Here is a 14,914-nt window from a genome sequence, read left to right as displayed (position 1 = left end):
TTTTTAATCCTTTACTGACACAAATTTTGTGCCTTTAATTTTTATTTTAATGTCACATGTTCAACTTCATAATTTAAAGCTTTTTGAAGTAAGAAAAAATTAATTCTTCAAAAAGTAGGTCCTACCCGGATTCGAACCGGGGTTGTCCGGATCAAAACCGAAAGTGATGACCACTACACTATAGGACCAATAATAATTGAGAGCTTAAAAATTATTGTTTTCTAATCTAAAATGGAGTAGTTGAATATTTGTATTGATTTCGGATTATAACATAATACGAAGAAGTGGAGTAATCAATAAACAAAGGATTTGCGACACTGTCACAAACAAGAACGTATATAAAGAACTAGATAGTTATCATAGCTACATAAACAAGTTCCCAAACTAAAGGGGACAGACTTAATTATTATTACAATATACAACTTAATATATTAATCAGTATATCTACCTTTAGCTTATACTAATATATTAGAATATAGTACACATATTACTTCTTTAACTAATATAATACTTATTCACTATTATATAATAACCGGTCAAAACAATACATATTGTTGTATTGTTTGATCCGGAATATTAAATATTAATGTATTAAGTATTTCTTTATCTACAGATGACACCCCAATTAGTATATAAAGCGACACTGTCGCATTGCCATAACTATTTGCTACCAAAACAAAAGATCATATCATCATATCATTATTTAATATAAACAACTAAGTATTATTATATAAACTTAATAATAAGACTAATATAGATAATAGTTATATAGTTACAATACGTCGTTGGCCTATTGAACATTATTTCTAATAAATATATTCCGGACAAAACAATACAATATTTTTGAAACTTACTTTAAAAAGACAGACCAGACTAAAATATATCTGTTTTTTCTTCTTCTTCCTTTTTTTATTTTCCTAATTTAACTGTAAGTTCAATATCTTGTTTTGAGAATCTAACTTGTTTCTTTGATTAATAGTTATAGTACTGATAAGTTTGATTTATCTTATCAGAACTATAAGCTGCTGTAAACTATATTCTAAAAGATGAGATTTTAGAGGCAATATTTTTGCTTTATTGATCCTATAAACTACACTGGGATTATCATAAAAAGTTTGGTGCTGGTACAATTCGAACAAAATTATGTGACAATTTGTATTCTTCTTTTCATAGTGGATAAAATTGTAAGTCAACTCGTAATGCAAATTCAGTGACATCGCTGAACATATAGATACTGCGGGGGCAATAAAAAACGGATTCAACTCTTGGACATACACAAAAATACATGAACACTGAAAGAGAGGTTAAGCTATAACAGTATACATAATAATTTAGAAGTAGTGGAACCTCTATTATAAGCGCAAGTGACATGACTGTGTCAGTAATAATATTTGGTATCAGGATAAATCATGCGCTTTTGCAAGCAAAGCAGGATTACATTGATCACGATCTCTTCGAGGATTTGAATGATACATAGGGCAATGAACATGTAAATACAAATATGTGATTGAAAGCAATTGACTTCAGTATGATATGATTAACCATCAGAACAAGATAACGAAACAAAAATAAAATAAAAGATGTCAGCTCACAACAAACTTCATTTTTGGAGAAAAATTAATTATTGGTTTAGAATATGTTTCTTTTTCAGCTCAACTGGCGGTAACAAGAAGAACATTACTCTGGAGTAAAGGTCTAATATATATTTAAATAAATTTTTCTTACGTTAACTTATTTTTTGAATTTCGAAGAATCATACAAATCTTAATGCGCTTTTCTAGTTTCGAATAGTTTTACTCCTTATGTCGCAGCACTTACCAAGTCATTAATCTTCGGTAAAAGTGGTTTATGTCAGTCTACATTTACTTTCTCTAACACGAGAACGCACCACTTTAGGCATCTACAACTACTACAACATTTTAAACCATAGAACCTCCTTTTATAGATAGAGCTTTGTATGTCAAATACTTCGAAATCCTACCAGAATCCACTTTAGAAGTCTAAATTAGGCACTGATCTAAAGAAGAAAGAGAAAGATCCAAAAGTCAGGTGATCTTAGTTTGCCTTCTTTTACTTCTTATTTTTTTCCTACCTTTTTCTTTTCGTAGCTCGTTCAAAAGAAGAAATTCACAAAACTGCATGTACCAAACAGTGCCACGGAGGTCTCTTTGAATCTCGTTTCTCAATTAATAATCAAAGCACCTTTCCGTCATTGACATCCGAAGTGCGATGTACTGTTGTTGACAAGACATGCTGCAAAGTGTTCTGATAGACACATCTCTCGAGCACCGTAAAAAGAAACGTCAGTTCCTCCCTGTCCCGTTTCTCGAGCTTTTCTTTTTTTCTCTCTCTTCTGGTTTCGGGCAAGAAAAAGAAAAAGAGAAAAAAGTAAGTAAAGCCCAATTGTCGAATCGAATTTTTGTTCATTAAGGAAACGGCAAGAGTTGGGTTAATTATTTATTCTCATAGTATGATACTTACTACATTTTTGATTTAATAGTAAGAAGGAAGGTAAAAGATTAATGGTATATTTGAAATGTTCGATAATAAATCTAGTAGCTTTTCCAATTGTTTGGGATTTTGTATTAATAATCTCAAGAAAATTGGTCGGAAGCTTGCTCGGGTTTTCCAGATATCATGAAGTTCAAGGTACTGAAAATACTTAACTCTTTGGGTTTCATCTCATTTTCTTTTAAATAATTGAAGCATTTTGTTTCTTATTTTATTGTCGGTAATATACATATATAAAGGGGAACTAGTTGTGTCTTGATCTTGAGTTTATCAATTTATGTTTTCTTCTTTTGCATTGCTTGCTTGTTTACTATTTAGCCTTAATTAGTAAGTAAGATCAATAACTCTCAATATAACAAGACGAAAAAATGCCTTTTGTTAAAGATTTCAAACCAATTGCCTTAAAGGACACTAACTTATTCAAACCAATTAAGATCGGTAACAATGAATTGAAGCATAGAGCTGTCTTGCCTCCATTGACCAGAATGAGAGCTCATCATCCAGGTAATGTTCCAAACAAGGAATGGGCTGTTGAATATTATGACCAACGTTCTAAGAGAGAAGGTACCATGTTGATCACCGAAGGTGTTTTCCCATCTCCACAAGCTGGTGGTTATGATAACGCTCCAGGTGTTTGGTCTGAAGAACAATTAGCCGAATGGAAGAAGATTTTTGCTAAGGTTCATGAAAACAAGTCCTTTATCTGGCCTCAATTGTGGGTTTTAGGTAGACAATCTTATGCTGACACTTTGGCTAGAGATGGTTTGAGATATGACTCTGCCTCCGATGAAGTTTACATGTCTGCTGAACAAGAAGCTTTGGCTAAGAAATCTAACAACCCTCAACACGGTTTGACTAAGGATGAAATCAAGCAATACATTAAGGAATACGTTCAAGCCGCTAAGAATGTCATTGGTGTCGGTGCTGATGGTGTTGAAATCCACAGTGCTAATGGTTACTTGTTGAACCAATTCTTAGACCCAATCTCTAACAAGAGAACCGATGAATACGGTGGTTCCATCGAAAACAGAGCTAGATTTACCTTGGAAGTTGTTGATGCTGTTGTTGAAGCTATTGGTCATGAAAGAGTCGGTATCAGATTCTCTCCTTACGGTACCTTCGGTACCATGTCCGGTGCTTCTGATCCAAGTTTGATTGCCCAATACGCTTACGTTGTTGGTGAATTGGAAAAGAGAGCTAGAGAAGGTAAGAGATTAGCTTACATCCATCTGGTTGAACCTCGTGTCACTGATCCATTCTTAACTGAAGGTGAAGGTGAATACTTGGATGGTACTAACGATTTCGTTTACTCAATCTGGAAGGGTCCAATCATCAGAGCCGGTAACTTGGCTTTGCACCCAGAAGCTGTTAAGGAAATGGTTGAAGACGATAGAACTTTGATCGGTTACGGTCGTTACTTCATCTCTAACCCAGATATCGTTGATCGTGTTGAAAAAGGTTTACCATTAAACAAATATGATAGAGACACTTTCTACGCTATGACTCCTAAGGGTTACTTAGACTACCCAACTTACGATGAAGCCATCAAGATGGGTTGGGACAAGAACTAATTAACTTAAGCTCTGATAAAGGCTTGATGTAGTCACCCTTACGCAATTTAATGTTATGATATTTTAGTAAAGAGAAAAGGATTTTATATATTTAAATAGTTAGTACTTTTAAAGCCATAAAAACGCATTCCTCATCAAAAAAATAATTGATGTATTTCGTAAAAATCCCTCCTAATTTAATATTTTGCTGAAAACTAATTTAATTTTGATCATGTCGAATAAAACCTCTCAAAACCTTAAATATGACTAACTAGACTCAGACGGCTCTTTCATTGCTAAATTAGTGAAGGGGGGTTGAACCATCTCGTGAAATTATGCAATCTTGCTCAAAATAACTTAAGGAATAGTATTGAACGATATTGTTTCATTATCAAGTTGGTGAAGAACAGAATTGCTGAAATAATCTTATAACGAACAATTCTTATCTTATCGTTTCTATAGTTTTTGAGGACACCGGATCTTTCTCTAAGCAACCAACCAACATACGCTTAATTAAATCATTGGAATGACTAATTTGGTCAAAAACATGGCCCATACATATTTATAAATTATATATAAATGTAGATGCTAAAAGAAATTATGATAGATATCATATGGATTAATTGGTCATTGTAGCTAACCCATTTTAACAATTTAACTTTAACTTTAAGAATTGAGTGACTATTAGAAAAATGTCAAAGGTCGTAGTATTAGGAGGAGGTGTCTCAGGACTAACTACTGCTTTGACTTTAGTAAACAAATTTAAGAATGAAATAAATGAACTAACTGTTGTTTCATCTGAATTTCCTGGTGATTATCATGCTCATGATTATACTTCACCTTGGGCCGGTGCTAATTGGGCTAGTTTTGCTAAAGGTAATGAGCCAGAACAGATTAAGCGTGACAGCCTCACCTATAAGAAATTCATGGAGCTAGCAGACACTGAACCTTCAAGTGGTATTAAAAAATTTCCATTGAAATACTTCATTCGCAAGAATGATATGATTCCTTGGTATATTGAAGGAAAGTTTGTAAGAGATATTGAGTATCTATCAGACGACGAGTTGATTACGAGGAATTTAAACCCTGAAGAATATATCGGAATTCAATTCACCACTGTAACAGTGACACCAATTATTTATAATAACTATTTAATTGGGTTGCTGAAGAAGAGTGGGGTTATCATCAAAAGGATCCCAAGAATCAATGATATTGAAGATATTATTGACGTGCTTGGATATAAACCAGATCTTTTGATCAACTGTTCAGGGCTAAATGCTGGTAGACTATTAGAAAACCTTGATCCAGAAGAATTGTCCAAAGTTTATCCTATTAAGGGCCAAATTCTTCAAGTATATCAAGACTTACCTTTCCAAATGATGATTGACAAGTTGCCCTTATCTGATCATGCCTTGCCTGATCAATTTCTTAACGTATTCCCAAGAGGTGAAGGTGGGTGTATAATGGGAGGAATATTTAGGGGAAACGATTGGTCAGATCAATTGATAGAAGGCCTCTCTGAAAGCATAATTAATGTTGTGAAATCACATATTCCTGAATTTACAAGTTTATCAGTTTATAATACATACACTGCATTGAGACCTGGTAGAAAAGGAGGAGTACGTCTCGAAGATTCGAATTACGATCTATTAAGACACGATGGCTCACTACGTGTAATACATAATTACGGTATAGGCGGTGCAGGATACCAATCTTCGATAGGCTCCGCAGAAGAAGTCTCCTCTTTAGCAGCTAAAATACTAAAATAAAAGGAATTGAAAATATATGAATTTCTATAAATGCCTATGTATGAAATGAAGTTTATATACCCTTCAGGCAGAATTAAATAATGCAAAAGTAATAAGTATTAGTTATTCTTTATTCTTCCCTTTTTCCGAAAACATTCATAATGCTGTTCAATGAGTTAGATCTTCTACGAGAAGAATCTGTTTGGGAATGAGGAACTTGGAGACGGTTTTGGACCGTTGTATCCCTACTATCTATGCAATCTTCACCATATGGTGTCATCCCGAATGAAAAATGTTTTGAAGCAGTATTGTTCTTTGGTAATGATGGGGAAGATAGAATCGGTAGTGTAAATGATCCCCCAGTGCTATGTTCAGCTAATGCATTTAATGAAGTTGATGAACTATTATTACTTCTGCTTAAGAAATTTCTAATAGATGAATTTCTGTTTGAGCTGCCTTGAGAAGATATGGAGGTACCACGGTGTCTTACCATTTGAGGCTTCTCGATTGGCTTACTATGTTCAGAGTTGCCGGTGGATGGGTAAGCTGGCGGGAATTCTGGCGCAACGCTAGGATTCTTCATTGCTTTACCATAGGAAGGCACTTTACTTAAGGACTGTATTTCCCAATCAATTTTTGGTGATGAGGATGGAGCTTGATTTACAAAGGAATTTGCTCGGGATATATGGTAGAATGCTGGTGTAGGATCTGGACTATTCTCAACTACATGAGATGGTACATCTTCTAAAGAAATCAGAATATTAGGAGTGCCTTCAATATTGTTTGAAATTGAACCTGGGAGGTAGGAAATACCTAATCCACTATTATTGGAGTTGTTAGCTCCAATTTCATTATTATCTAAACTAATCTTATCCAAGCTAGCTTTCAACTCATCCATTGACTTAGCAGATGTCAGATTTGTCAAATTATTGCTACTATTATGCGGGGTTGTTAAATTGGAGTTACTTGCAATAGTCTCTATTTCGCTGTTATTATTCCATAAACGATCATAAACATGATTCTCATACTGCGGAGGGGTCATCAAATCTGGTAAACTTTTAGATGAGATGACTCCTACAGAGTTTGCCCTAGATCCAAATCCAGAAAAAATCTCATCTTCATCATCACCTTCTGGCTCAATAACTCTTAAATGCTGGTCCTTTTTAGCTTCATCAAGTACAACATGTCCCGTATCTATTAAATCTTCTGATTTCACTCCTAGTGAAATGAATGGTGATATATATAACTGGACAGTTAAAGAAGCTCTTAATTCCGATATATGGCCATCGGGATTGATTAATGATATAATGAACTTAAGCTTATGGCGAACCTTTATGTTTTTTAAAACATTACAATCTTGGGTACATTTAGAAAGGCTAGCTGGGATTTGAAATTCTGCTGTGATATCCCAAGCATCTTGGTAATCCATAGGTGGCACGCTGTTTGGAATATTTCTACCTTTTAACTTGTTGCTGAATAATTCAACATGTCCTAATGGATCCTTAATCTTCAACTTTGTAATTAGTCTTTCTTGATATGTCACTGGTGAGTATGAACCACAGTATTGGGAATTCTCTATTAAATTTATCTTTATGGGACCTAACTGTAAACCTTTAATTAACGGAATCAAGTGCATATGTATTTTCGTTGTAGAACCTATGGCAATAGCTCTTGCAGGCACAGATATAGAATATTCGACTTTATCTGGCCAAATATTATCAACTGTTATGGTTTCGGATAATTCTACTGCATCAGGCGTTTGAGTACGTACAATTCTTAAACGTTTTTCACACATTAAATCCGTACTTCCCTTATTTCTTTCTATGGTAGCATGTAATTTGTAAACAACTGAAGCATTAGGTAAACCTTCCACACTTTCATTAATGGAACCGGGGAGAATTGCGCTAAATGGAAATTCATAATTCCCTTTAACTAAAGTGTGATAATTTGATGAATTTAATGCATTTCCAGCTAACGAACTTAAAGATAAAGTGGATTTGTTATCCTTTTTTGAAGCTGCTAAATTTTCTGATGATTTACTAGCGATTGAAGTTTGTTTCCCATAATTATCGTACAAATTTTGGAAATAGTTTTGAATATTAATATTATCCCAACAATGTTCATAAAACCTTCTTTCGAATTTGTTATATCTAACTTCCTTTGAATTAGAATTCTTACGAGGGCCCGGGATATTTAAACGCAATCTACCATATAATCTTAAATAAACGCTTCTAATTTGTATAGGTTCCAATATAGATAATACAATTTTACCTGATAGAAATACTGAAGAGGCAGTATCAGGAGGTCCTTTCAATAATATAACGTCATTCTCGGTGTTATTTAATCTGATATCGAAAAGAATTGGTTGTTTTGAAGATTTTGAAGTGGTAAACATAGTTCTGACTCAAAATAACCACAATGGAAATGAATATATGTATATATTTATATATTTCAATTAGAATTTAAATTCTAATTGACTTGATAAATATCAATATTAGCTGTTATGACTAACAAAGATGAACCGTATTATTATATGTAGTCAGTTCAGCGTATAAGTCAAGTCCTATTATTAGATAACAAAAAAACGAGTATATTAAATCGACAACTATTTTAACGTCAAGGAAACCCTAACTTAGCAAATCAACTTAGATATTGTTTATCCAGTAGATTCCCCAAATCAAAAATCTAATTTGAGTTTAATATAATCAGAATTTTACTTTATCCCTCCCTATTTCCAATTATATGTATTAAATCCACTTCGATTTCAATTCGATTTCGATTTCGATTTCGATTCGATATATAGTGAAATTTTGATATCGAGATATTTCAAAGCCTAGAAGAAAAGACCAAAAAAAGTATAGAGATATATACAGAAAATGTACAGAGTTTAAGCTTAAAATGGAAAAATGAAATGGTTAAAATGAAGTGATGTTTACAGGTTATATAATGACTACAAAGCTATATAAATGGTTGATTTATTGTTATAGAATATTCACAAGTGAATTAATTGATTTATTAGTTATGTATTTAAAGTATCCTGAAAGGATAAATATTCGTTAAAAGAGGAAAAACTGGGAGAATAGGCGACGGATAAACTTTTTATCTGTTTCAAGAATGTACATAATTTGAAACTTTGCATTAAGTTGGTATAGTTAATTTATTCTTGATGTGCATATAATATTTTTTTAATTGTTCTTTTCGTAGGAATTCGATATGCAGGTTTGTATTTCAACTTCAGATGCTATAGGAAGACTGTGCCTTCCTTGGACTGCTCGTGCTATACTAAAACTTATTAGCAGCCAAAACTACAGAGAAAAGTTCAGGGAGAGTAACTGATATAAGAGATTAATTCAATTCAAATTTCTTATTTGAACACTTTATGTATATGTAAGTAAACTGTTTGTTAGTTTGCTTGTTTGTTTGTATGTTTATCCCTTGACATTAACTAATCAAACGGCCAGCATGTATGTGCTCATGGGTATTCTTTTTTCGTTCCCTAAACATCTCTCCCTCTCTTGTTAATACTTCGAGGGGTCCACACAATTGGGGTGAGTTTTAAAATTTGAACAAGATTGCTTCCTACATTAACTAATTTAAAAAAAAAACATTTAGGTGATAGTTGTTAAAAATCTTGTGGAAGGATAAATTGGTTTTGATTCTGTCCAGGTAATATTCGCTCCCTATAAATGAATAAATGAGTAATTTTTACAATATTAAGTTTTTGCAGACACAGCTAAGGTTAATTGGAGAAGAAGATGGGAGAAGTACTTCTTAGGATTATTTTTATTCTTATAATTTCTATATATGTTCTATCAGGTGTTGTACTCAATTTTCTTGAATCAGTTTACTGGAGTGCAAATGGAGGTTAGTTCGTTTTTTGTTTCTTTTTTCTTATGTTTTTTTTCTAGCTTAGCTTACTTGTTTGTTGTATTTAGATATGAAAGCTTTCATATCTAAATATATAATAAATACTCGATTTATCACAATTATTAGATTTGGATATAAGTATTTTTTAACATCCAATAGGCTGAAAGCTCATTTATTGAAAATCGAAACGGAGTGGAAAAAAGGCTACTATGATGGACTGACTGCACTCTTCGACATTCAATCGCACAAATCTTCCTTAGTAAAATTAGATATGTACTATTAGTGATATACTATTCATTTAGTAAATATTATATCACCTTGATCTCACTTTTGAATCGATTGACTATTCCATATTATTCTTAAAATGAAATGAAATCTAATGAGATTTTTGGTTGTATCACATGATTATGTCCGTTTATCACGTGTTTTCTTTCAGAGAAAGGTCAATTCATATGTCAGGAAATAATTACGATATTTTTGATATATTAGATCGTGTCTGTAATTCAGTTCCATGAAGATGCTTTAGTTGACTGCTTGATAGGTAATTTTACACATATTATTATATAAAATCCTCTTCTAAATCTTGGATTTAAGAAATAGATTGATCTTTATTTAAGGAGGGATTTTTATTAGACATTTCGGTATCAAAGTTCGTGTCTGAAGTGGACTCAACCGAAGATAGAATTCTTAAATCTTAAACTACTCAGGTAAGGTTTATATTAAGCCTTGAATAAATTTTCTTTCTTGAGTTCAATCTAGCTAAGTACTAGGAAAATAAGAAAAATGCTTAGGAACTTCAATTGAAATCAAATCGTTGTACATTATGTTATATTCAGCTTCATTTTCAAACTGTCATGTTGAAAATTTCTACTACTCTAAGAAAGAAATTCAATGGTATATATCCAACGTTGAAAAGCCATGTTCCAAATGTGGAATTTTAGTATCAAAATCAAATGGGTGAGCCTTGCATTTAGCACATCATGGATATTTTTCTCTTCTCAGACAAATGTACCTACACATTATATTTGGCAGTAGAGTAAAGGTGCCTAAACCATGGGTCCAAAAATGGTAGATAAAGACTTAACTTCTATATTAAAACAATGTCGTAATGGGCAGTAACCAGATTATTCAGAAATATGAATGACACTATGAGTTTGAATGGTATTATGATTGTATAGGAGAGATAAAGGTTTTAGAATTAACCTCAATAGAATTTTTAAAGTATATTTTAACAATAATTAACAGAAAGTGCATCTTGGTAGCAACAACATTTCCTTCGTATTCATTGTATTTTTAAGTAAATCTGGGGAACAGTATTTTCGAAGGGATCTGATTTATATTTTGTTAAGCTATTTTTAAAAAAACTCGGAAAGAGATTGATATAATAGAAACAAAATATTAAATTAAATTAGCTTTAAAAATAGAAGAAAAGTACTTCATTCTTTTATATTTTAGAATTTATTAATTAATTATAGTCTATCTATTATACATTGATTAAAATATTAAATACAGTTCCATTTTATCAAAATTCTGTGTGTATCTAACCATTTTTACAATTGCTAAAATGTGGGATAATGACAACGTACTTAATAGTGTAGATATCGCCAATAAATATAAAAATGATTAAATCTATGACAAATGTCTAATAATTTCATTAGATTAAAGGTCTCCAATGAGGACATGAATTATTACACTGGAAATAAAGGTTGTGAGGAATTTTTTTAATGTGACGTATGGACGTCAGCCTTTTGTAATAGAATGATTTCAATACTCTTAAAAATCAAAGTAAGCATAGTCAATTATGGAATAAAAATAAATTCACTATCACTGCCTTCTTAATATGTTTAAACCCAAGTATTACCATACCCTTTGGTTCTATAAATTAGTTGACAAACTTTTCTTCTGCAATTGCAAAAATAGGTTTTGATTTTTCCTTTTTATTATTGAGATGTATCACCTCAAAAATAAACCCAGATACATACAATTATTAGACCTACAATTATTGTCTTTTTTTCAAAACATAAATAAAATGTTTCCCAAGATTTTTCATTTTCCTTAAGAAGTCTACATCATTTATATAAAATATTTCTTAAATCATTTAGTTAATCAATATGTCTTTTATAATTTATCTAATGTTACGTAATTTTTTTAATGCTATTTAATCCCTATCTATTTTGGTGCAACGTTGTAACGCATTCTGATACCCATAGCGTTCAATTCAGAATCCAAGTATTTCAAAACAAATGGAATTGCAACTGTAGTAGTTTCACCACCACCAACAAATTTGTTACCTTGACCATCTTCCCAAATTTCTGAATCGTCAATGTATATTTTTTCATCATCAGTTTGGTATTTAGATAAAGATTTCTTTGCTTCATCAAAATCAATTGCACAACGACGACAACGAACTGTTGAGACAGAACCAATTTTCGGTACACTTTGTTGTGTAGTTAAGATAGAACCACACTCACGACAAACTGCAGTTTGGGTATAATCAGAACAGTTTAATAAACGATCTTGTAATAAGAAAGATGTACCGTGACCAATCAACGCATCTCTTTCCATTTCACCAACACGAATACCACCATGTCTTTTTCTACCTTTAACAGGTTGCATTGTCAAACTGTTGACAGGACCTGTAGAACGTACTTGGAACTTATCGTTAACCATGTGACGCAATCTTTGATAGTAAACAACACCGACGTAGATATCAGCTCTTAATTCTTCACCAGTAGCACCAGAATACATCGGTTCATTACCATGATAATTGTAACCGGCGTTCAATAATTGATCACCGAAATAATCAGCTGGAGTATCACTTTCGTCGAAAGTCCATGGAGTAGCATCATGAGCAGTACCATGTAAAGCACCTGCCTTACCAGCCAAAGATTCAACGAACATACCGATGGTCATACGAGATGGGAAAGCGTGTGGGTTAATGATGACATCAGGTTGAATACCAGTTTCACTAAATGGCATATCGATAGTTGGCCATTTTCTTGAACAAACACCTTTTTGACCGTGTCTTGAAGAAAATTTATCACCGATTTGTGGAGTTCTTCTAATACGATATTTAATAGACACAGTTTGTAGTTCTTGAAACTTGTTGGACTCATCACCAATTAAATTAACTTCTTCAATATATGCTGGTTCTGATGAATGGTAGGTTTTAATCTTGGTTTTATTCAATGTATCATCAAAGTATGCACAAATTGGGTCACCTTCTTCAACATAAGTACCAATATATGGTAAACCATCTTCATCTAACTTTTCTAACCATTCCTTTGGCCATTCATCAGGACCAAATCCGAAATGTTGAGTAATTGGGTCACCACGACTTCTGTTCATTGATAAATCAACCTTTTCAACTTTATACATTGTACCATAACCAAAACCTCTTTCATCAGCAGATTTATTGATTATCATTGCGTCATCCATATCGTAACCAGTATAGGAAATAACGGCAACAACAGCGTTGGTACCATTAGGAAAGTTATCCATACCATAATCATCATATAGATTAGCTTTAACAATAGGAGTTTGACCAGATTGTAGCCTATATAATTTGTTATCAGAACGGTGACACAACGCAACACCAGGGGTACCCATAGTTTGTTTACCCATCTGACATTGATACATATTTCTTGGCGATTGGTTGAAATCTGAGAAAGGTGTCAAGTTAGCCAAAATAGACAGAATGTTAGTTGGAGTGAATTCAACATGACTGTGAATATTGTTTTCTATTTCTTGTGGAGTGACCGCAATGTTCATGTAAACTTGTTCGAATGGACCAACAATATCTTCTTTACCTAGAGGCAAGTAACGAACTGGACGCATCATTCTTGAATGACCACCAAAGATATACAAACCCGGATATTGACCACTAGAAGATGGTGGAACGTAACCAATTTCCAAATCTAATGGTAATCCTGGAGTCTTACCTTCAACCTTCCAGAATCTCAAAGTATCTGCGACGATTTTACCTTCATCATGAGAGACCCAACCGACAATTTTACCATCTAATTGAACACAACATAGGGAAGGACCTGCGGCAACTGTTTGAGAAGCTGGGGTTACACCTAATGAGTACAATAATTCTGGAATTTTAGAAACATCTGATTGAATTGTTGAAATACGACATTTATGGGCAAAATGGTTCAATAGACCACATGGGGAACCATCTGGTGTATGGACAGGACACAAGAAACCCCATGATTCTGGTAATAATTTTCTGACAGTAGTAGTTTTTAATTGAGCGAAAAACGAACCTCTGTGAACCATTCTGAAATGTGAAATGAAACGATAGAAATTAATCTTTTCAGCAACAACTGTATAACCTGAAACTTGTTGTAAATCCAGACCTGACTGTGAAACTAGGTTACCGGTAGATAAGAAGTATTGTAACTTAGAACCGATATTTTCGTTGACCCTCATTAACACTCTGCTCATGTATTTACGGTCCTTGAAATTTATAGCCATACCACGATTAATGTCAGCTCTGATTTGAGCAATAATACTTTGTAAATATTCATCCATTTTTTCCTTCAAGATCATACCGTATAAGAAACCACCTAACAACACTTCTTGATGTTGAGTGGCATCTGGATTGTCTGGGCAACATTCACCAGCGACCAAAGAATATAATTTTCTGATCATGAACATTAACATTCTAGATTTATCTTCGTTGTTACCAGCACCTAAGTGTACTAAAACAATACGATTCAAAACTTCTTGACCAACATCATAATCTGATTTATCTGGAGAAGCCTGGAATACAACACGAAATTTATCACCAATGTATTGAAGAACTTGAGTACGGTTTTGCAATTGTGGATATCTCTTCTTGAAACCACGTAATAACAATTCTAAACGATCAGTTAAAAATGAGTTCTTAATGTCACTACCAATGAACCCCTCAAAAATTTTCTCTGTCCTTTGTATCAACACATGCCTTCAAAATCATAACAACAGGAATCAAATATTCGTTTTTCCCCAAAAGAACTGAAAGTAACTGACCATCATTTAATAAAGTGAAACATTAGTTTGAAAAGTTTGACAATTTCGAACTGATCTTATTGAAAACCATACTGAGTGGTTGAGGGCCCCTTTATAACAAAAGAAAGGCTGAAAAATCCCAAGGAAGGTTTTTACCTTGAACAAACAAATTCGAAAAATTTTTCAAAACCCTAAAAAGGAAACACCCCCCAATTTCCTCGGATCTTCTTTACGGTGAACCAA

General features: G+C 33.0%; 3 protein-coding genes, 1 non-coding gene and 1 pseudogene across 4 annotated transcripts; 2 read left to right on the top strand and 3 right to left on the bottom strand.

The window, feature by feature from the left end:
• Positions 1–116: 116 nt before the first annotated feature.
• Kpol_1018trna2 lies at positions 117–188 on the bottom strand. The gene has a single exon. It is a non-coding gene; the product is annotated as a tRNA-Gln (tRNA).
• Positions 189–2,879: 2,691 nt separating this feature from the next.
• Kpol_1018p121 (alkene reductase) lies at positions 2,880–4,082 on the top strand (the record flags this gene model as incomplete). The annotated part of the gene is made up of 1 exon (XM_001647393.1): positions 2,880–4,082. The coding sequence occupies one exon, from the start codon at positions 2,880–2,882 to the stop codon at positions 4,080–4,082; it is 1,203 nt and encodes a 400-aa protein (XP_001647443.1).
• Positions 4,083–4,753: 671 nt separating this feature from the next.
• Kpol_1018p120 (FAD-dependent oxidoreductase) lies at positions 4,754–5,830 on the top strand (the record flags this gene model as incomplete). Its single annotated transcript, XM_001647392.1, has 1 exon — positions 4,754–5,830. One exon carries the CDS (start codon positions 4,754–4,756, stop codon positions 5,828–5,830), a length of 1,077 nt encoding a protein of 358 aa, XP_001647442.1.
• A 109-nt stretch (positions 5,831–5,939) lies between these two features.
• On the bottom strand, positions 5,940–8,204 carry Kpol_1018p119 (arrestin family protein; the record flags this gene model as incomplete). The annotated part of the gene is made up of 1 exon (XM_001647391.1): positions 5,940–8,204. One exon carries the CDS (start codon positions 8,202–8,204, stop codon positions 5,940–5,942), a length of 2,265 nt encoding a protein of 754 aa, XP_001647441.1.
• Positions 8,205–11,845: 3,641 nt separating this feature from the next.
• The window catches only part of Kpol_1018p117pseudo, a 4,227-nt pseudogene continuing 1,158 nt past the window's right edge, over positions 11,846–14,914 (bottom strand).

Source organism: Vanderwaltozyma polyspora, genomic scaffold, assembly GCF_000150035.1.
Source record: "Vanderwaltozyma polyspora DSM 70294 KpolScaffold1018 genomic scaffold, whole genome shotgun sequence".
Taxonomy (NCBI): Eukaryota; Fungi; Ascomycota; class Saccharomycetes; order Saccharomycetales; family Saccharomycetaceae; genus Vanderwaltozyma; species Vanderwaltozyma polyspora.
Note: the sequence above shows the minus strand (reverse complement) of the source record. Positions and strands in the feature narration are given on the sequence as shown.